Here is a 22,999-nt window from a genome sequence, read left to right on the forward strand (position 1 = left end):
CCTTTCTGTGTACCAGAGGTAAAGAGGAGCAATTTGTCGCCAATTGCTTGACGTATTCTCTTGGCAATAGGAACAGAGAAGCTGTTAGGTAACATCTCTTTCCTTCCAACATCTTCTGTCTGTTTCATCTCACTCTGCTTAACACACAGGATCTGAGACTGTCATTCTACACATTTTTAGAAATGTGGTACTTAACAACCCCATCACAGTAATCTGCCTTTGATTTACTCTCTTTGTGTTGGGCTGTATTACTCTGGAATCCAATCTCTTTCTCTGTTTTTTCCCTCCAAGACTGAATTTCTCCGTTTGTGGCTTAGCATATGTGATTGAATAGAGTCCTATGTGATCAATAGAGTTCATTAAATGTCCCTATGGGAAGCTATCTCAACCTGAAGCTTTCTACATTGTGTTTACCTGCAGCTCGCTTTGCTTTATCAATTCAAGTAGTTTCACTTTTGCTTATGGCATAATAGATTTTATAATTAAATTCCTCATTCCTGGCCATCCTCTGCTATTTTCCTAAATGTACACTGAAGTATCCATTTGGTTCCCTTCAGTATGGGCTGTGGGCTTTGGGGTGGGGATGTTAGAAAGGTTTGGTGTAGCTGTATGTTTTTGATGGGTAGGTGTTAGATGGATTTCCAAAGGAAGGCTGAAGGAAAGAGTGGCTGCACCTGTTGTTCCCTGCGGTTGCTGTGTGGTGGGGTTAGCACCTGCTCGCACGGCTGCTGTGTGGATGTCTGTGTGGGCAGCAGGGATAACAGGGAAACCATTCACACCCGCTCCAAGTGCTGTCTGCAGCCCCTCTCCCTCAACACTTGTGCTTTCTGCTCCATCATTTCTTTTTCTGTGTTTTTTTTACCCCCCCTGTAGTTTATGCCAGGACTGCTTCATCCTTTGCATTGTTAGCCTGTCTGTCTTTTTCTGTCTGTCACCAACCATCTCTTTTTGCCTTTCAGCTCGCACAGAAAAACAAACACAAATTACAGCAGCTGGAAGCTGTAATAGTCCTTCTGTGGAACTTGATAGCTTTTAGTATGAAGGGTGAAGTTGTAAACAGTGAACTACATGTAACTGTTAAATCACTTCAGTAGAAGCTGGGACAGCGGTGACTGAGCACTTAACTTTGGCTATAGAGGTTGTGAGTGCGCAGGCTGGTTATGGACTATTCGGGTGTCAGTTCTTGTAACTGTAAAAGGCACATTTAGGAGAAAAGACATAAAGTGACTTCAGTTTGTGTCACTCTGTGACTGAACCTATGCGATGAAAATATTGAGGCACATGTGTCTATGTGTAAATTCACAACAATTTTCCATTTCTTCAATTTCATTTCATTTATCAACTGTTTTCTTTGCGCATTCACCCTGTAACCACACAAGTGAGTAATGACATAATCAATCGACTTTATGGCTTCTAAATGATCACATCTGACCTTTTCTCTTGTTAAAGAAATAAAAAAAAAAACACTTGCAAACACTAAAGAAAACCATCATAAATGTACACAGAGGGGCAGTAAAATATGTCACCGGGGAGCAATGGGCACAAATCACGACCTATGATCCAATCCAAATGAAAATGTTAATTAAGCCGTATCCGTCGTTTTAATGTTACATGGTAATGTGCATTGTGAGTCTTTATTTATTTAAATATTTAGTTATTTTGCTGAGACATCACTCAAGCCTATAAAGAATAAGCATTTCAAAACCATATGCAACACGTGAAAGCAAAATGATGAAGATTTGCACGTCATACGCAAATAACACCAAACTTGCACAGCAGACACAAAGAGCAGCTCGTGCCCACAAAGGTCCAGACGGTACCACATCCAAGCCGGAGGACTGTAATAATGCAGCATGGCGTTTAGTGGCAGTAATAAAATTGCACACTTATACACTACCTGTTCACCCCAACCACCCTCCGTTTCCCTCAAAGCATCTGTTCATCTATCCATCTCCAAACCCCACCATCATTTGGCATACTCACCGCGCCAGATGGCCAGGTATTGGAGGGTGAGGCAGGTGCCAATCGCCAACTCGCCCTCGCCGGTCGATCTTCTTCTTTTCTATGATGAAACCGGGGTTGGGTAGCACAGCTCGGGGGTATTCAAAGCCTCTCTAAAATTGCGCTCCTCAGCCGCACCTCACCTGTCCCTTCCCTCTGTTGTGCGTCGCCGTAGCATCACTGCGCGTCCAAAACGCCCAGTCAACTAAACGTTTGGGTTTTTTTCTCCTCCCTGAAGGAAAAGAGTCCGTAGTGTAATTGCGTAAAATCTACTGAGGTTTCTGTGATCTCGAATGCGTTTTGCGTCCCGTTAGGTTTGTTCCGATCCTTGCAAATTCCCCAAATCCTGCAATTGCGGGGCAGTATGAAGTCTTCTTTCAAGAGGTACCGTGCAGTTTTCTGCACTTGGTCGAGCTGCGGCTTTGAAATCAGTTGTCAGCAAAATCTAATCCCCTTTTTAAATTTACAGTGGCGAGGTGAAACGTCCAACGCAGAGCAGGCACAGTGACAACAGGGGCCCATAATTCACACCCCCATGAAACACAGTCCTGCAGTGGATCAATGATGAATGGAGGACCTCTCTCTCTCTCTCTCTCTCTCTCTCTCTCTCTCTCTCTCTCTCTCTCTCTCTCACACACACACAGCGCGCGCGCACAAACACATACAGGTCTATACGTACTGCATGTTGTGAGTTACAGAACATAAACATAAAGCTGCAGAGTGAACTAGCACATTAACAATATTTTGCCAAATAATAAAAATACCCGAATAAAGCTTATGACTAAATACATAACTGGCAGACGCCTTCACCTTAATGAATACAAAGAGGGTTTAAAGACAAAGACATGCACCTCTACTTCTTATTTAGGAAAATGGTGAAATAATAAGTAGACAGATGTAGGGCCGGATCTATACCAAAATATCACCAAATAACACTTGTTTTAATTGTAAACGACATCAGCAAAAAGACATGAAAATATATGGATATATATCTGTTATTCATTGCATAAAAGCAAACTCAAACAAACAAACACACAAACAAGCAAAAAGTGTTAATCAGATAAAATAAAATAATTAATAAAAATATCCTTGCTCTCAAATTCATTATAAGGTTAGTTTAGCATACTGTATTTATATTATTTCTTTTTCTTTTTCCTGCCATGTTCTTTTACTAACCTTATTTGAGGTATTGTATTATTACATTTATCTCTCTTTTATAGTTCTCTGTCTCATATTACCTACAGACATATGCATTTCATCACATGTAGGTATCAGGACATTGGTTGTCCACCCTGTTTCCCACCACATAGTTATACAAATAGTTTTACATATGCATATACACAGATATGTCTGGATCAATGCAAACTAAGTCAGTAAGGAATTTTGAAGGGCTGCTATGCCACATTGGTCTCTGTTTTTAAGTCCTTCATCACATAATTGGGCATAATGCGAAGAGTGGGTTGAGAGGGTTATTAGTGTGAGTGGTGAGTGCTAAGAATGCAGTGGATCTGAGAGCTTGGGATGGGGGTGCAAATAATTGTGGAGGCAGTAAACAAAGACAAGATTTTGCATTCAGAAAGCTAGGACTTCCTAAAAACTAAGAATAAATAAAATAACTGATATCTAGTTGGTCTCATTTTGTTTTGTTTTTACTCCATGTTATTGAAATAATAGAGCGTGCACACACACACGCACATAAATCCATTCTGCTGCATAATAAGCACCTTCAAGCTCGACACAGCTGCATTTTGCAGTACTTCTGGGCTTATAATTAAGATTTTAAATGCAGCATATTTACTACTGATTGAGTATTTTCTGCACTGTGGCATTGGCTCATCCTCACTGCTGTTCCAACAAATAGCACATTTTCAAATACATTTTGTCTCCAGTGAATATGAAAAAAAACAAACCCTTACTTCTGTGACCTGCTGTTCGAGCTATTTTAATTTAATCTCCCAGATTCACGGATTTGATTAAATATGCTCTATTATTATTATTATTATTACTATTATTATTATTACTATTATTATTAGTAGTAGTATTAGCATTAGTACTAGTATTATTATTTTGTTAAAATTTTGAAGAACTTTGTAAACCCCTCCACCTATTTTGTCCTTTGTAATTACACTGGTGTTACCCATATAACTGACACTATATAGAAAAGATTGACAGTGTGCAATAATAAACAATGATAAATAAAATGATAACTGAATGTCACTGTTTAAATTTACTTGCGGACAATATCTATTAAAAAATAAATTTCAAGATAATAAATTATTGCTGTCACATTATAATAAAGCTTTAAAAGGGATTACGTTCTTACGTCACTTCCGGTTGTCGTAAGACAGTAGTAGAAAAAAAATCTGTTTGCCATGAATATCAGCTAGCTAGCCACCGACAGCTGTTAGTACACTTGAGTAAAATCATCCATGTCAAGGCAAAAGAGGGAATATCGAAGTCTTGTGCTGCTTCTGTGTACAAATAGGGGCACACCTTCCTGCCTCCAAGCCTACTGTGAATCGGTAAGCAGCTCGCATTTAGGATACCTTGCTAACGAGCTAGCCGCCGCTAGCTGCTTGCCTCGCTAACGCTAAGTGATGATCTATTCGACTCGGAGCTGATATTAACGTGTGCACCGGCTAGTGTGCAGCAGCAGCGTGGCCCTTATCTAGCTCATCGGTCGCATGCATTGCTATGCCAGCAGTCTGCTGCAGTTATACAGCCAACATCGATGGCTAACACTAGAGGTTATTATCGTTAACCATGTAGCTACCGTTAGCATATCGCTCTGTGTGACTGTCTGCTGAGGGGGTGTTGAATTTAAGCACTCTTGTCCACCCGTTTCAAGGGTATCTAAATAACCTTAATCTCCCCCTGAGAGGTTAGGAGCTACAGTCCACACCTGAAGTTAAATATTTCATATTTACTTAAGATTATGGGTCGTGTGCAATGATGTCAACAACAGCAGACAAATAATGGGTTGTCACATACTTTCCACAAAGCTGATCTCATCCTCAGACGATTCCAGGATGCTATTGACTTTTATAATTGTATATGACCTAAATGTAATCCAAAGCAGCGGCGACTGTTTTAGACTGAGACTCATAAAGCGGCCACGCCTTTGTAACTGTATATTGCCATGTATAATTTTGTCGTGTTGCGCGACGCAAAACCATTTTAAACATTTCTTTCTTTCTTCATCTTCTTCTTTTTCTTCCTAAAAAAAAAAGAAGATCCAGCTGGCTCAGTGACAAGACCAGAGGACGTTGGCACCATTGTGTGCCAGTAGATTTCAAGATACTGGGATTTTTGAATCCAGGTACGTCCATAACAGGACATAGCAGGGTTTCCCCAAGGCAGCTGGTTAGCAGAGGTGGTTAAACTATTTGTGTGTAGCCATCCACCCAAAACCGAATTTTTTATTCACTTTGAAAAACACTCTTCACCAATCAGTCTGTTTAAATTAACTTATAGTTCTTTTGGCATCACATCTCATCTTCAGTGTAGTTAGCAGATGGCAGTTTAAATCTTTGCCTCACTGATTAAATATTTTTCCTTTGCTGAATGATGTGATACCACTACTCTTCTCATAAGCTAAATCATCTTTCCATCCATCTTTTACTTATCCAAATTAAGGTTGGTGGGGTGTGGGTGGCTGGAGCTAGTCCAGATAAGAGGCAGGGTACACCCTGGACAGGTTACCAATTTTTGCAGGGTTATTGCATAGAGACAGAACAACCATTCGCTAATCACTAATTAATCTGACCCCATTCATGACTTTGGCATGTGGGAGGAAGCTGGAGTACCTGGAGAACCCACAAAGACATAGAAATAACATGTAAAGGAAAGACAACAGTTCTATCAACTGCACCATTGTAGCGTTGTAAGCTTAATCAGCCAAACAATAATAAATATGTAAAAAAAAAAAAAAAATTTAAACAAAGAAAGAAACTGTGGGAAACCCTGTTGTGAACTAGTGGTTAAAGGCTTTGCTTGTAGCATGTTGTTTTTGTTCTGTTTTTCCTGACTCCTAATTATTCTGTCTGCTATATCTGTATTTCCACCAGAAGATGAACGGTCTGTCCATACGAGAGCTATGCTGCCTCTTCTGCTGCCCCCCATGCCCAAGCCGCATTGCAGCCAAACTGGCTTTCCTCCCCCCAGAGCCCACCTATGCTCTTCTCCCTGACCCAGATCCAGTTTCTGGGGCTGGAGCGGCATCTGGGTCCACGTCTGCGACTGGTCTCCCTTCTCTCGGAGCCCCTGGACTTCGCTCTCGACTCAGCACTGCTAGCGGAGGTGACAGAGGAGGCGGCGGCGGTGGTGTTGGAGGTGGTGGCGGTGGTGGAGGAGGAGGTGGTGGTAGCAGCAGTGGCAGTGGTGGTGGCAGCAGTGTTGGGAGTGAGGGCAGGTGGAAGCTGCATCTCACAGAGAGAGCAGAGTTCCAGTATTCACAGAGAGAGCTGGACGTGACGGATGTATTCCTGACCAGATCTAGCCGAGGAAACAGGGTTGGATGCATGTACATTCGCTGTGCCCCAAATGCCAGGTGAGAGGCACAGCAGCACCTGGAAACCATGAGACATTTTTTGGATAAGTGGATCACAACCTTGTGTGTCTGTATTTAGAATGCAGTTGTTTGTGGGATTTCACACCAACCCTGGGCCGCACAACTCGCTGCCTAACTTCCTTTTTTCCAATTTTTCTGCTTTGTCCCTCAGGTTCACTGTTCTGTTTTCCCACGGTAATGCAGTAGACCTGGGCCAGATGAGCAGTTTCTACATCGGATTAGGGACCCGCATCAACTGCAACATCTTCTCTTATGATTACTCAGGCTACGGCGTTAGCACTGGCAAGCCTTCTGAGAAGAACTTATATGCTGACATTGATGCTGCCTGGCACGCCCTGCGCTCAAGGTAAGAAGGCCCAAATTCAGTCCTTGGTGGGTCCAAACCTAATGGGCAGCAAGCATGAAATGCCATTTAAGTTTTTAAGGGCCACTTACATCACTGACTGGTAACTTTTTGAAAAAAACAAAACCCAAATAAACAAAAAAAACATTTGGTTGGCTCATGAAAGCTTTTTCCCTGCTGACCACAGTGGCTTCTCTCTGTCGTTCAGCCAGTGTAGTCACAGCTAAACAGTGGCTCGCAGTCAAACAGTAGGATGACATACTGTGCTCTACGTGAAGTGGTGCATCTAATATTCTTCTTTCTTACTTGTCCCTCTTGTTTATCTGCTGCCATCATAGTTAATGAGCCTAATGTTGGTAGAAAATTAACATTTCCAGATGGCACCGCAGAGGACGCTGAACAAATAAAACAAGATTCTGGTTTATTTCAACATTTTATTTTTGTGCTTTTCATTGTGGCTTATGCCACGTATGTTTGTGCTTTTCAACAAGTTTCCCCCCAAACTTTTTTACATGCATGAATCCCTTTTGTTTTTATTTATTTTTTTCTTGTTCACGCGAATCATTTTCTTTTCTTTCCCCATCCTGCCAGCTGGCCTAATCACCCTGCCAACTGTGCAAACTGTGAGTGTAACTAGCAATTACAGCAAACAGTAAACAGATTAACTACTGTAACTCAAGCTTATGTGTGCAAGCATAAAAAAAACGCTTTAACTTTGCACAGCGTGTTCTCTCTTTAATATTCAGGGGTGGAAGAAAACCGTTCAGAGCACGAGTCTGAAAATTAGCGTTTATCTGGACATGAGAAGTTTCACACTTGTACACTGTGCTCAACATATTTCTGTGTTCAGTGTTTGCACTTGCATAGCATTTGTTAACCTGAGGTAATGTGGTTCCTCTTCACCCACTCTCACACCTGATGGCGACTGTGCGGGATCAGGACAAACTTGCAGTCAGTGTTTTGTCTTGTGGAGGAGCTGGGAATAAAACCACCAACTCTCTGATTAGGGGACAGGCTGTGTCACTTATTGCCAAAATTTATTGTGAAACGTGAATTTTTGTGTCTCAGGTATGGCATCAGCCCTGAGAATATCATCCTGTACGGACAGAGCATCGGCACGGTGCCTACAGTCGATTTGGCATCGCGGTTTGAGTGTGCTGCTGTGGTCCTCCACTCTCCTCTCACCTCCGGCATGAGGGTTGCCTTCCCCGACACTAAGAAAACATATTGCTTTGATGCTTTTCCAAAGTAAGTTCACTTCCCAAGACTGCAAACCTGAAGACTGTCGATTTGATTACTTGGAAGTCATTTAGAATTAAGTGAATTATTACAGTTTAATTAAGTGAAAAGGAAACATGACTAGCGTCTCAGTTCTTTTCTGAAGCAGAATTAGTCCATCTGTATGTTCTAACTTCTTAACAGTGTTGATTGTTGCAATAGAGCGATAGTTTGAGACATCATATTTTAAATTCAGTTCATTTAAAAGGTACAGAGCATGTGTTAATGAACATATCGATATAAATATGCCTGGATTAGCCACAAAGCTACTTTTATATATAGTCCCTTGCAGGATATTAATACTTTATTTCTAAATGGTGATGTATAGCAGTGTGATGTGGTCTGTTGAAGATATTTTCATAGACTTGATAGGACTGCTTGGAAAAAGCAGATGCACAGGGGGTTTTATTTATTATTTTGTTAATGTTCATTTTAAATCCTCGTACTTGCTCATTGCTCTGTAAATGTTTTTTTTTTAATGAAAGATTGGAAAATTGTACTGTTTTACAACCAAATCGAATGATACAGAGTTTAACCATGTTTCGATTGTTGCTGAAATTATTAGCATTTAGATAGATTGCAGAGAAACCTTCAGAATGACCACATGCTGTTCTTTGTTACAGAAGAAATTAAAAATCTTATAGAACCACCGGTTTCAAATGCAGATCCTCAAAAAAGAAAAAGAGATTAGATGTAAAATCAATCTGCATGCCATAAGACGTGCTGAGACAAATGCATTACAATGGGACAGAGAAATTGATTCCGTTCTCTGCATTTTCTGTAAATATTCTTCCAGCATCGAGAAGGTGTCAAAGATCCCATCTCCAGTGCTTATCATTCACGGTACAGAGGACGAGGTGATCGACTTCTCCCACGGCCTGGCTCTGTTCGAGCGCTGTCCCAAGGCCGTGGAGCCGCTCTGGGTGGAGGGAGCGGGCCACAACGACATTGAGCTTTACAGTCAGTACCTGGAGAGGCTACGACGCTTTATTAACCAGGACCTGGCTGCACAGCATGCCTGAGAAACACACAGCCTCTCTGTGTTTGTATGAATGAGACTGTGTGTGTGTATTTGTGAATACGTGGGGGGGTGGGTGGATATAGGCATGTTTGCATAGAAATATGGGTGAAGGGAGGGGGGGGCTCTAAAGGGGTTGTGTGATTTTTGGTCACATCTGTGTGTCTTGAAGCAGCACACCTTCAGGTTAAACACAAACACAAACTATGTTCTGTTTCCTGTTTTAAAGGTTAGAACATTTTTAATAAGGATAGATGACACTACAGTAGATAAAGAAACAACCTCACAGGTGCAGTTTTTAATGAGGGAAGAGTTTGATTTGCAGCTTTAAAATGTCTTCACCTGGTTCACGGTGTGCGTTGTCGCAAAAAAAGGCATACAGATGTAATGGTGAAGTGTCTGGTGGTGAATGTGTGTGCTAACACTGTGAGTGTTGCTTGTATAGTCATACCCCCATGGACCTATGACACCTGAATAATGTGTTCACACGTTTGTGTGTGGGTGAGCGCTGATAGAAATGAAGGACATCCTGATGACTTGGACATCTGAGAGTGGAGGAGGCTTATGGAGATTTATCAGATATTGGTGTTTTTTTGTTTGTTTTGTTTTCTGTGTCTGTATGTATGAAGAATACCTCCACAGCTTGACCAGTTCTCTCTCCTGTGGACAAACACTGGTCAAGCACGTGCACCCTTCCTCCTCCCCTCCTTGTTTACTGTTAATGAACATCCATCTGACTGCCAGGGCATTTACCAAGTTGTCCAGCAAACACTACCCTCCTCCTTTTTTGTGTGGTTTTGGGGGTCCATCTCCTGTCCTTTGGTGTCAGTTATGGTGGAAATGCAAGGGACAAGCCTGGAGTACTGTCACAGTGTTATGGCTCTTAGGTGTCTCATACATTTCTTTTCTTATTTTGTCTCCAAAAAGATCAAAGAATGGTGAGCCTCCCTGTTATTTCCCGGCTGTTACATTTGACTGTCTGCAGAATTGCAGCTACATGCCACAGGGAACTATTTTAATTTCTTTTTTTTCATGTATAGTTTGACATTTTTCATACTCATTAATAAGTGGTTGAAATGGAAATAAGCCTGTCAGAAGGCACATTAACAATACTGCTATAGAAAAGCAGGTCTACTCAGTATTTCTCACCTCGCATTTTAACAGAAATCTGTTGCCCATCAGGTACTAATGAATGACGTTAAGAGGTTGGAGTGCATGGGTTTGGCAAGATTTAAGGAAAGGTTTGGCAATTTGGGACACACATACAATTGTCCCAGAAGGTGACTGCACCCAGAAAAGAAGTTGTCCAGCCTGTAACACCCCATAAAACAACTGCATGTCACATACAAAGGGTTATATAGTAAGGTTTATAGTGGCTGCTGAGTGGATTTTGTCACCTTTGCTTAGAGCCAGGCTGGCTTCCCCTCCACTTTTCCAGTCTTACTTGTAAGCTGGTAATTGCTGGTTATAGCTTCACATATATATACACAGGTGTGTCATTCATCTCATGTGACTTCCAGCAACAACAACGACAAAAAAAGAAGCAAATATGCACATTTAGCAGATGTCAGATTGTACATTTTAAGCCTGGAGTGCAGCTGTTGAGAAGGTTGTGAATAATTGTAGTTTCTTCTGGTGAATTGTGGAGATTGATGCTCTGGTTGGATTCAGAGGCTCTAAAGGAATAAGGAGACAAAATAGCTGCTCATTTCCCCCTAAACCATAAGATGTTATGTTCATTTTATTCTGAATTACCGTGCTTCATTAGAAGTGTACTGAGAATTTGTAGTCTTACAGCACAAGTTGATTTCGATGTCTTGTTACCGTAGCACTCATCACCAGGGTTAGTCAGCCTCCGCACATTTTTAAAAAAAAATTTTGTAGCGTGTTTTTGTTGTTGTTTTATTTCTCGTCATGATTGTAATGTGTTTGTTTTAGAATGGGCCATGGGTTGTTTCAGAACCACGCATGTTAATGGTAAAGGCTAACAGTGCGATTCGGATCAGGTTGCCGTGAAGGGAGATCATGTCTACTAGCTCTGGTTTAACCTCCGTGGCCCTAAATGTACAGGAGCTCTTTTATGGGTGGCAGCACGCTTCATGTGTGACACAAGCCATATTTGAGCCTCTCACTGTTGGTGTGGTGCAGGTTCCACCACACACACAGACACACACACACCTTTGCACATCATCACACACATACACACACCCGCACACACACACATACTGTCTCATACAGTATATTTACACATTTATATATATCAGATCAAGCATGACGAAAGCAGGTCTTAAGTTCAGCACTATTGTACAAAGTATCCAAAGTGTAATAAGGGTATAAAATGTAAGTTTCTGTGTCTTCTTCATTACTATAGAGTGTGTTCTAAAGGCCAGCATCAAAGATACAAGAGTCCTGTTTGGACTAACAGGCCCTGAAAAAAAAGCATGAGAAGGTGCCTACTGCACAGCAGACCCGCCGGTGTCAGTGATAGCAGCTGCGTTTTGTCAAAGGGAACATTTACTGAACTAGCACTGATCTGATTACTTCATTTTGGGAGTACCAGTGGGGCTTGGTAAGCAGCGGAGCAGAATTACTGAACACCACTCAACTTCCTGTTAATTGTTTTTAAACTGGGGAATATTCCCGGTTTCATCTTGTGGCTTTTTTTTTTTTTTTTTTTTCTGTCTGATATTTGAATAACGGAAAACTGCTACCTTCTCGAACCAGGGATCTGAACTGTCGGATGAATTTGAGAGTTATTTATTTCCTCTCTCTCTCTCTAGAAGTAAACAGTGTCTTTGAGTTTTTCGTTGACAGGTCGAGTTATCAGGGAATCCTCTGTATCCACATCTCACTCATGGGGTCAAAGAAACTGTGTGGAAACCTACCGTTTTATTGATGCACCACTATAGTTGATGTACATTGTATCCTCTGGCCTTGAATGTTTATTGATGTGGTGGGGGTTCGCGGGTGGGGTGGGGCGGGGGTAACAGTGGGGAAAAAACCGAAACTGTATGCATGTCTGTTGTGTTTTGCGGAGCAAATGAGGGGGTGGTTCATTATCTATCGTGTAGTCTGCGGGAGGGTAAAGCTGAACTCACGGCATTGAAACATTGAAGCGCTTTTTAAAAATGAAAAAAAAAAAGGGACATTTGAATTTTTTTATCGCTGATACTAACTGATGTGTTGTTGAGTTTTGTGCTAGAGTGGGGCAGTGGCAGGCGGGCGGGCGGGTGGGGCTAGATAATATTAGTGGACTGTTTATATGGTTACTGTACTTACCTATTCTATTCTTTGTATTATGATTTGTAATTTTATGTTGCTTTTTTTGAACTGAGAATATGATGTAATGAAATTAATTCATGGGACTGAATCTTGACCTTTTTATGGACAACAAAATAAAATCACTTATTTACAAAAAGATACAATTGGTAGGGTTGATTTTAGACAGTCATTGCATTTTTCCAAAGTCAATAAGTTAATAGGTTGGAGTACAAGACCTGAGAGGCAGCGTTTGAAAAATTACAGTACATATTGACATAAAGATTTGAAAGACATGTAGAGCTTTAAATAAAAATAGCATGTAATATAATTTATATTGCATTTGCACTTTATCTAAAACTTATGTACCTAAATATAGTTTGACACATATAAGGTACTGCGCAAGAGTCTCGAGCTGTCCCTCAGTTCTTTATATTTTGCTTCCAAGCAGTCAGACTCTCATTGAACCTTTTCTTGAGAAATAATTCTCCAGGCTTTCTCAAAGTCTTTGGACGTTTTCAGTCTGGCCCTTGTCCCTGGCCATTTTCAATTTGTTCTTATCTCTAAGAAAATGCCAACAATAACACAGTTTAACTAGCATAAAATAGTTTTTTGGGGGGTACAAGGTGATTCTCAAAGAACTATTAGCCAAAAATCACAGCATATCTCTGCATGGTGTGCAGTGTGCTTTTAAAGATTTGTAGGAAACTGACAAGTGTCAGGCCTAAAAAAAAACTATTGATGAGCAGTTGAAACTCTGCCCTTAATAAACAGCAGAGAGCTGACCTGGACCTGATCAGAAATGGTCTCAGTGGAAGGATGGCTGTCAAGAAGCTGTTCTTAATGAAGAGAAATGGAGAAAAGGCTGAGTTATGGCAAATTACATGCAGAAAAATGCATTTTAGAAAGTGTCTGATTGCTACAGCATCGTTTTTCAGCCCGACAATGATCCCAAACACACTACCATTGCAGGAAAAGCAAACCTGTACAGAAAAACTAACAATGAAACACTATCAGTCATGGATTGGCCTCAACATTATTGAAGCAGTGCAGGAACATCTTGACAGAACAAAACACAAGGCAGCCAATATCCAAAGAAGAGCTTTGAATGTCCTTCAAGAAGCCTGGAGAACTATTCCTGAAGACTACTTAAATTAATTACAAGAAAGCTGCCTGTGTTGAAGAATAAAGGTGATCATAACAAATATTGATTTTAACCCTTGTTAGAATTCTGTCGTTGCCTTTCCATTTATATTGGCAAATTCAAATAAATTGCATAAACTTTCCATTTTCCTGCCAAAATAGAAAGAAACAAAAGGTGGTTGGAGACTTTTGCACAGTACTGTTTACTACATACAATTTATGAAGGGTTGGGCATGAGTCATGGAGCAGTCAAGGAAAACACTGGCCAAAATGTGCACAAGGCCTGTATGAAATAAGTTTAATGATGGGACTAATGAACCACTCACTGACTGTGTTTAAATATCAGAGCCTCAAGTCGGTGTGAAAGTGCAGTGAGTGCAACTGAAACAAATCTCATCTCTCGTCTGCGTTTAATGGAAGCGACTGCCCTCTGCTGGCTAATTCTTGTCATTACCAGCCTTCTTCTAAAGCATGCCTACGGATTCCAGCAGTTCATGAGCGCAATATGGGGCCCTAAATTAATTCTTTAACATCAATTTAAATCAAGTAACAAATTGCTTCATTTATACTCTTCTTCATCTTCAGTTTGTTGTCAATGTTGCAGATTGTGTTGATTCCAGGAAAAAAAAAAGAAAAAAAGAAAAAGGACAGCCAACTACTGCTAGCTGAGCTCAGCCGTTTATCAGCCAGCAAATAAACATGGCTTCAGCAGACTGCCTCCATATGGCTCCATGCAGGAGAGCCTCCCCTCACTTTCTGATCAGTCAGCAGAGAATCAATGTGCTCCTAACAGAAAATATTGTCCTCCATCGGTCATCCACGTCGTTCACCACATGTGGCCTCGATTCAGACACACCAACGCTGACCTCCGCCCTCTGTAGAACATCGCTACCACAGGAGCTCCATGTCTACTCAGTGTGTGTGCAATACTGAACATTTCTTTGGACAAACAACAGCAGAACAATGGTACAGTATGTACAAAAAGGATCATAGCAGTCAAAGATCTCAGCCAACAGCTATGTTTCCTGGTACCTGGTTAAAATAAAACAAGGAGCAAGCATGAGACAGAGAGCAGTGGTGGGGCATGTACTAATCTTTTAATAAAGTAAAGTGGCAATCTTACTATATGAAAATGCAAATGAAACTCCCATGTGCTTGAAATGGTATGTAATAAAAAAATACTGAAAATGTAAAAACAAAGTCTTTAACTGCTTCAGGTTGACTCTAATTATAGATGCAAGCCGGTTAAAGTGGAGATAATTTGAACTTAAAATGCGAGGTAGCTCAGCATCTAATTATGCCTCGTACGGCGTAATGACATGTTTTCCATGAACAAATCGACATCTAAACACAGCCTCACAAAATCAGAGCAAAAATAAAAAAGCTGAATATTTTCCTCTAAAACTAGAGGACAGTATCGATACATTTTGAGTATTTTGCCCATGTAACTTATTACATCCATTCCCATTACTAAAACAATTTAACTACAATGAGATTCAGGCGTATTTTCCAGCCTGTTGCAAAGCATCATTTCACTGCCTACAGTTTAAAATGCATAATCCCGAGTGGGTGTGATTCTCCTTGGAAGCCTATTCTTTTCCTTGTGTCATTGTTAAGAACCAGTAAAACTGGTCTCCAAAAAAAAAGTCTCCAAAAACCGGTTTGAGACACCCCCCCCCCCCCTTCCTCAACAGATTTCTTTTTGTGGCTTCCCCTTTGCGTGCATGTGTCAACTCACTCTCTGTGATGTGAAGACCAGTCAGTCAAAGCTCCCAAAGAGTTCAGCTGCTCCTGCAGCGCTAAAATCCTTAGCCCGATGTATCCGGACACCAACAGGAGCAACACCAGCCTACAAACACCCACAGTAAAGTCTTGAATGTGTGTTGTGCAGGAAGAACTACAGCCTGAGAGTCTAGGATGAGTACATGTTGTACAGGACTAACAGCAGGATATCAGAGACTTGGATCTGTGTGCAGCCTTGATAACATTTCCACAACCAAGGTTTAGATATTTGTCTTTCCTGGAGAGTTTGCAGCCATTCCAGTAAATCAGTATGAGAAAAAAAAGCATGCCAAGATCCAGTAGATGTGTGAGTGCTTTTGCAGTTTTATACCTCAAAAATATGAATTTTGGTCTGCTGAAAAATTCTACATAAAGCAATAGCTCATGGTCCTTTTTTCCCTTCAAACCTTCAGTGTTTTAGGATGTACAGTCAGTTTCAGTCAAACTCACAGCTGTGACTAGAATCGTGTTGTCATGGACCCTGGGTTTTGTGTTTTTATGTGATTTCTTCTGATTTGAGAAGTGATTCATGTTTAATTATTTATAGTTTCCTGCTTTTACCCCCTTAAAGTTGATTCTGTTTATCTGGACGTAACGTTTTCAGTGGGAGAAACGTTTCATCACTCATCCAAGTGACGTCTACAGTCTCTGCTGACTGCAGGTTTCCCCAACCCCAACCACTGATCAAAGACCTTGAGCAGTGGTTGCTGATCAGTGGTCATGACAATTTGCATATTAATGATCAAGAAGCTGACCTCACAGCCTAATGTTCCTTCAGTGGTGCTAGTTTCAGTCATTGTGCAAATGTACTGTTTATAAGATTGGGGAAACCTGCTGAGAGTACAGAAGTCACTTGGATGAGCGACGAAATGTTTCTCCCACCAAAAATGTTACGTCCAGATGAACAGAATCAACTTTTTTTGGATTTCCTTACCTGGATGATTGAGCATGCATCAAGCAAACTTTTCCCTTTAGTTCCTAGTTAACCTAGATGACCTAGTTGACCTAGTTGACCTAGATGACCTAGATGACCTAGTTGACCTAGTTGACCTAGATGACCTAGATGACCTCGGACTAATTAGTTCCTTTTTTGTGTTCCCATCATGTTCCTTCAGTCTTGTCTGTATGTTTGTCTTTTTGTTTCACTTTAATCTGATCTCCCTGTACAGTTTTGTCTCTTGTTTCCTGTTGTATTTTGCTCATCTTATTTCTCTGTGTCATGTTTCACGTTTTACTTCCTTTGTCTTGTTTTGTTGATTAGTTTCAGCTGCCCTCCCACCTGTTTCCGCTCCCCTCATTATTATAGTTAACTAAATATAGAGGAAATATCCTGGGTTTTATTATCTGTTAGTTCGGTAAAAATTTTAATACGGCTTTCCTGATGAGACGTTGATTGATGCCTTTATTGAGACAAGACCGTGAGGGAATTGCTTTTAAAACGTTCCGTGTCTTTATTGTAATACCTACACTGATTTTCCTAAATCTCGCCTCTGACATATGTCACTCATACAAGATAAAACTAAGACTGAAATGGATAAAAACTACACTAAGGGTAAACATTTAAAAAGAATAAAAGAAATAACTGAAAGGTGAAAATCTACGCTGGAAACTAAACTGAAATAAAAACAAAAAGTCAAAATCAAAGAAAAATAAAAGCTAATTAGAAAATGTGAACTTATAATAACTCTGGTCGGAGTCCCTGGATGTTGTGTTTCCTTACCCTGTGTTGTCCCTAAAGATCTTTTTGCACTCTTGTGTATTACCAGCGATAAAGCCGATTTTTGAATTTATTCCTGTTTCCCTGAGTCCTGCGTTCAGGTCCACAATCTGCCTTCCACATAGCTGGTCTATAACACAGAAGCTGGGTGAAGGCGCCGTCTTTAAATTTCTAATCTCCTTCCACATCGTTACTGTTGAGATGACCCTAATGGTACATCATGTTTTCTTCCTTCTACAAAGAAACTGCTCACTACAGATTTCAAGCAGTATTTATCTATGAATCTGAAAACTATACTCACAGCACCATGTAGATGTGGAAGACAACACTGAGAGTCTTAAGTTCTGGCAGTTGTGCAATGAACCTCCAAATCCACAGTCCAGCTGACATAGACCAAAAAAACAAATAAAAAAAATTAATACTTGTTCTACAATCACACGACTCTGTATGGCCGCAACATGTGTGTGTTTGTATTTGAATACACACCGCTGTCTTCTTCATCTATTATGCTGTTTTGACGAGTGGAGTTGGCTGTGCTGGGGCCTGAAAAGACATTAAGACAAGTAAGCTCAGCAATTAAACCCCTTAATGTAATTTTTTCAAATAGAAAAGTGAACTTTAACAGTTAAAGTCAAAACCATTAAGCGGTGATGATCACCCATCAGTGCTCTTTAGTGTCTTTCCTTTACCTTCACTGGACGTCTGAAGAAAGCTGGTATCAAGAGAGTCACTGCTCGGAAAATCTACACGGTCGTCCAAACTGGAAAAACTGGAGAATTGCTGACAAAGACAGAGATGCCATAAGATAATTTATCACTACGCAGTATGGCAAGATAGTCGCTAAGCTGCTACAAGATTCCTGCAGCTGCTGAGCGTCAAACCTACCGGATTGTGAGCTTCGTTCTCTGCAACGGCCAGATGAGGGCTGCTGTTTACAGCCTCCGCCTGTTCGAAACAAATGAAAAACAAGTTCAGAAAAAAACAACAGCTCGTGTTAGCCTGAGAAATGATGCCTGCACCTGCATGTGTGTCCGGGGAGCAGCAGCAGTACCTGCGCATATGAGCACACACTTTGGAGGAGTTTGTAACACTTCTCACGGTTTCTCAAAGACACAAACGAGTACTGAGGGAGAGAAAACAAACAAGCAGAGGAAAGGCTTAAATCTCAGTGTTTCCCCGGAAAGTTAATCTGCAATGTTAGCTCGACAAGCTGTCAGGCTCACTGCAGGAGGCCCGATCACAGTTAACACACTGTCCATCATTTCCTTTTACCAGCTGCTAAACCAACCGGTACATTTATGTCAAGTCAAGAATGAACACTTATTTTTGGAGATCTCGTCATTTATAAATAAATGAATGCTACCAGATGCTACATTGTGCTGCTGGTTTCTAAATGAATTTTGCGCGTACACAGTAGACAAAGTAAAACACATATTAAGGAACACATAATACACATTATAAAAGGTAAAAACTACACAACAAGCAGTCTGAGAAAACAAATGTCCACCAAGGCAGCTCACTCACTGAGCAGCGTTTACTTCTAAGGGAATAATATAGATTTTTCTGTACATTCATCTTGTTTTCTTTGTTCTTTTTAAACATACTTTAAGAATTTTGTAGTGCAGACTTCTGTTAATTGGCCTGTTTCAACCTATTTTAATTATTTTCATTGTTTTTTTTTATTTATTTGGAAACACTACATGTGTAATATTTGTTTTATTGTTTAGTAAAAAAAAATTACCCATTAATTACCAAATATAAAGTGAAAAAAGTTTTGTATTTAAACGGTTATAACCTGTTATTCTAATGTACGTAAGAAAGTCATAATAAAATTATGTCCTTGGTGGCTGTAAGCCAAATTTTAAATGACTGTTAGCATGACCTCAGTCTACACCTCTACAGAGTTTGATCAGAATTAATTCAGAATTTTTTGAGCTATCGTGTTTACAGACAGAATGACATGCACGCATGCAAAATGCTAACACAAGCATAACCTGTGTGGTGGAGGTAACCAAAACCTCCCGATCATCCATGTTTACACGAATCAACTTAGCTGAACTCAAAAGTATCCAGTTAAAAAATTATGTTTTCAGTTTTTTGAGGCCCTGCGATAAACTGGCGACCTGTTTGAGGTGTACCCCGCCTCTCGCCCTGTGGTAGCTGGGCGACCCTGATAAGGATAAGTGGAAGAAAAGTGCTGGATGGAGTTCTTTGAGTTGTAGGTAAGAAGTTCAACAATAAAGAAAGGTTTCTGCTTTCACAACTATAATTCCCTTTAGATGTAAACTTCGTCATTGAGGCCAGAAACCCTGACAGGGTTCCCCGTGATACTGAGCACCAAAGCAGCCAGCTTATTAGAGAGCAAGTTAAGTTTCTGATAGCTTTTGATTTAAATACTTAACCGCAGAACTACACTTTACATCTGTAATGCAAAGACTCAACTGCTACTTTTAAAGGTGTGTGCTGACCTTCTCTTCAGCAGTCTGTATAGAAAGCATAGACAGGGCTGAGCCATGTTTCTTCACATCCTTTATGCTGGAAACAGGAATCACCACCTGCAATGTATGAATGGTAATGAGTGTGGTTTTCTTTAGAAACTTACAGAGCTCATTACAGTAAAATGACATGCCAAACGTTCACAAAGTGAAACAAGCAGAAACAAACCCCAGAGCAAGTTGCTGTGTCGTTCTCTCTTCAGGTATGATAAATGCTAAAAATCCTAGTGAAATACCAGGATTTGGACTTGTAATGCTGACTGCTCCTCTGTATCTTTATCTAGAAAATCCAAATGATCTCCCTTTGATTGTAATTTTGCAGCTGGGAAAGTCCAAGTACTGCAGCTCCTGCCATCACATTTCAGTGTGTGGCGTAAGTTTGAGTTACCTTGGTGTCTTTGAGCAGCACAGATGAGTAGAAACACACATGGTTCTGAGAAACAAAGAGTTTTCCGTGATACAGCACTTCCTTCTGCAGGGAACACGTGAAAGCTGCAACAGATACACACAGTTCGAAGGCATTAGGTCACTGTTTCTAAGGTGATACCCACACAACACCAGAGCCATGACTGCTGAAACATTTACTGAAGCGTTTCGGCCGTGCAGTCACCCCAGACCGCTTGGAAAACAAAGCATTAAGTGGCACTTCATCTGGCAGCAAAGACATCGGGGACACTCTGCGAAGCCATTTCCATAATCAATATTCGCAAATGAGTTACAACCTCTGGACCTCAGCTCAGCTCACCGTGTGCCAGGCTGTCCCACACAGGAATCTCTGGAAACAGCTTGTTGAAGCTTTTATTGTGCTTGAAGTACTGCAGGGAATAAAGAAACAAAAGGTTTTCATTCAGACTTGTTTCAGATACAGAAGAAGAAGAATCAGGTTTGTTAACTGACTTCGAGACCTGCACTCAGCATCAGTATACAAACTTTTGAGCTGCCAAGCTTGTCATCAAACATTTACTTATTTAAACCCTCTAGCAGTTAGAATTTGCTTTGTCTCTGAATACCTGGTAAATGGCCAATAACCAGCCTGCATTGAACTCTAGTTTAGATCACTCGTGGCTCTAAATTGTCTACTTCCTCATTCATGTAGTTGATAACCATGTGTATCTGATGTTACATTGTAAAGCTTTCCCACCTGGGATGTCCGAAAATGCTACGAGAAACTAGCTTGAAACTCAGCCCTGAAGCAAGAAGATAAATAACAACCTAAAGGTAACCACAAAGCCCCTTAAATCCAAGTAGAGCGTCATATTCAGGTAGGTTTCTTGCATTCACTTTGTCACATTGCTTTCATGTTGGAACATAATGCATTGCCACTGTGAAAACATGATTCATGGCCGCCTCAGTTCCTGTGCTGTGAATAAAAGGGAACAAGAAGGAGCAGGGTAAAGGGAAGCAGGCTTACGTGATCATCTGATCGCTGAAGATTCTCCTCTGCTATGGTCTGCTCTCTGATGACACAAAGGCACAATAGTAACACAAATGAGATAAGGATGTTTTCAGGGAGATATCTGACAGTCTGTGCAGCTTTAACATTTTAAACCATCCAATACTTAGTAAATACCCCCCCAACCCTGTGTAGTGATGAAGGAAGACTCTACCTCAGGGCCATGTTGGAGTCAAGGCTGTGATTTAGTTGGCCCTCCAGTTGTACTGCGTCCAGCATCGTGCTCTGTTTATTTTTCTTTGTACTAGATCTAAAACTGCTTCTTCTCGTGCCAAAAATATCACTTCCTTCCACGATACTGTCCCAAGAGACCAGGATATAAATGTCAGACTGATGATCCAGCTTTTATATTACCCACAGACACACGCTATCAATATAGAACACCAAAAAGGTAATGAAATCACAGCAAAATAGAAATTAATGCATTTCTCCCTGATGGATGGGTGCCAGCTCCTGCGTGGCGATGGGGAAAATGTTACAATCTTCAGCTATTTTGTTTGCATCAGTCACAGAATGACTTTTCACAACGATGAATGGAGCTCATCAACAGGTACAAGAAAGATCTGTTCGCCATCAAAGCACTCTTGAACATTAACAAGGTACAAGAAAATAATATGCTGTTCCTACACTCTCTTCCAAGTCCTTGAGCAGCCTTTTAAGCACCAGCTGTGCCAACTTTCTGACTGTCTGCCTCGCAGACCGGTGGTTAGTCTGCTGTCTCCGGGCAACTGACTTGGCTCTCCGGAGGATGGTTTTACTTTTGCAAAAGCAGCCGCCACAAAGCCCGAGCACAATGAAAAACTGTACTCTACAGCTGGTATTTAGAGTGGCTTTTTGTTTTTACACTGCACGCTTAAAAAGTCAATATCACTGTCAACCGATAAAACATGTACATTAGGCACAAAGGAGGAAATGTGATAAGATAAACACTCACCCAGAGCTGTCCAGTGAGAATTTCCTGTTTTTCAGAGTCATGATGGAACATAAACAATTCCGGCTCACGCACACACAAAGTCATACACTCGAATACATAGTGTAACTGTATAACTTTATGTCTGTAATCCACGTTTACTGGCTCTGTGCAGGGCTTTGCTTCTCTTGTATTTCCTGGAAATGACTCTAAATCACCAAGGGCCAGGTGAACACAGATGAGAGAAAAAACAAAGGACAAAGACAGCCTCCTGACGGCTGCCTTTTAATGTTAACCAATTAGCTGTGAGAGGTGGAGCTTTGCATAACAAAACCAATCAGTGAAGGAAGGAGGAAAATCTACACTGATGCAGAGTTTGCTCCTCATAGGAAGATCTTTCTATGGGCGGCACTGTCTATGTTCACCCTTTGACTTAGAGACACACCTTCTAGACCCACACGCATCAGCACACACAATGAGAAGGTATGCAGAGACAACCGTCATGAGATTTAGATATGACAGTAACATTGTTGTCTGTCATGCAAAACCTTCAGCCTGCATAGATTAATATCACATGGAAAGAATGACGGACACACAGCAGAGGATAGCGTGACATGACATATTTTTATGTAAATATTGCATCACTGTACAGACAGTAGCTTAAAAAAGATACTGCCAACCGCCAGTGCTACCACTTTTGAAATCCTACGATGCTTACTTTTTGTGTTATTACATTTACAGGATTTTCCCAAAAAATGGACTTCTGAACTTTAGGACACTGAGATTCAAACTTGTCTGAGATTTTAGTAGATACGCCTATGGTATCAATTTGAAAATCTTACACCGCCACGTTCTCCAGTTATTGCATTCACAAGATTTTCTGAAAACCTGCCCTTTAACCTTAAGGCCAAGGTGTGCAAGGTGTCCAAAACTTGTCCAAGATTTTTGGTAAGAGAATTTTGAAAAATGTGAAAATCCTAGGTAACTTTCTTTTTAAATTATTGCATTCAGACGATTTTCAGAAAAGAGAT

The 22,999-nt window shown here is 40.7% G+C and overlaps 3 protein-coding genes across 6 annotated transcripts in view; 1 reads left to right on the forward strand and 2 right to left on the reverse strand.

Moving 5' to 3' along the window:
- The window catches only part of LOC146648282 (semaphorin-6B-like), a 36,382-nt gene extending 33,845 nt beyond the window's left edge, over positions 1–2,537 (reverse strand). Inside the window, exon 1 of the mRNA XM_085389191.1 lies at positions 1,984–2,537. The gene's annotated coding sequence lies outside the window, so the exon portion shown is untranslated. The remainder of the gene's footprint in view (positions 1–1,983) is intronic.
- A 1,797-nt stretch (positions 2,538–4,334) lies between these two features.
- LOC146648283 (alpha/beta hydrolase domain-containing protein 17A-like) lies at positions 4,335–11,914 on the forward strand. 3 transcript variants are annotated; one of them, XM_085388735.1, is made up of 6 exons: positions 4,363–4,523; positions 5,235–5,320; positions 6,072–6,550; positions 6,723–6,917; positions 7,983–8,162; positions 8,989–11,914. In XM_085388735.1, the coding sequence occupies exons 3-6, from the start codon at positions 6,072–6,074 to the stop codon at positions 9,212–9,214; spliced, it is 1,080 nt and encodes a 359-aa protein (XP_085244861.1). In that variant the 5' UTR covers positions 4,363–4,523; positions 5,235–5,320; the 3' UTR covers positions 9,215–11,914. The 3 variants fall into 3 exon arrangements, with proteins under 3 accessions (XP_085244862.1, XP_085244861.1, XP_085244860.1); XM_085388734.1 differs by having other exon boundaries at positions 4,364–4,523; positions 6,069–6,550; XM_085388736.1 differs by lacking the exon at positions 5,235–5,320 and having other exon boundaries at positions 4,335–4,523; positions 6,069–6,550.
- A 2,593-nt stretch (positions 11,915–14,507) lies between these two features.
- Positions 14,508–22,196, reverse strand: LOC146648284 (GRAM domain-containing protein 2A-like). 2 transcript variants are annotated; one of them, XM_085388737.1, is made up of 13 exons: positions 21,993–22,196; positions 21,213–21,356; positions 21,017–21,062; positions 20,351–20,420; positions 19,994–20,097; positions 19,579–19,665; positions 18,162–18,233; positions 17,996–18,055; positions 17,800–17,890; positions 17,597–17,653; positions 17,412–17,493; positions 15,350–15,460; positions 14,508–14,643 (listed from the first exon to the last, which is right to left on the reverse strand). In XM_085388737.1, the coding sequence occupies exons 1-13, from the start codon at positions 22,031–22,033 to the stop codon at positions 14,628–14,630; spliced, it is 981 nt and encodes a 326-aa protein (XP_085244863.1). In that variant the 5' UTR covers positions 22,034–22,196; the 3' UTR covers positions 14,508–14,627. The 2 variants fall into 2 exon arrangements, with proteins under 2 accessions (XP_085244863.1, XP_085244864.1); XM_085388738.1 differs by lacking the exon at positions 14,508–14,643 and having other exon boundaries at positions 15,346–15,460.
- Between the last annotated feature and the right edge of the window lie 803 nt (positions 22,197–22,999).

The sequence above is a fragment of the Rhamphochromis longiceps genome, linkage group LG18 (assembly GCF_057381845.1).
Source record: "Rhamphochromis longiceps isolate RC_006_pf linkage group LG18, R_longiceps_female_GT1.1, whole genome shotgun sequence".
NCBI lineage: Eukaryota > Metazoa > Chordata > Actinopteri > Cichliformes > Cichlidae > Rhamphochromis > Rhamphochromis longiceps.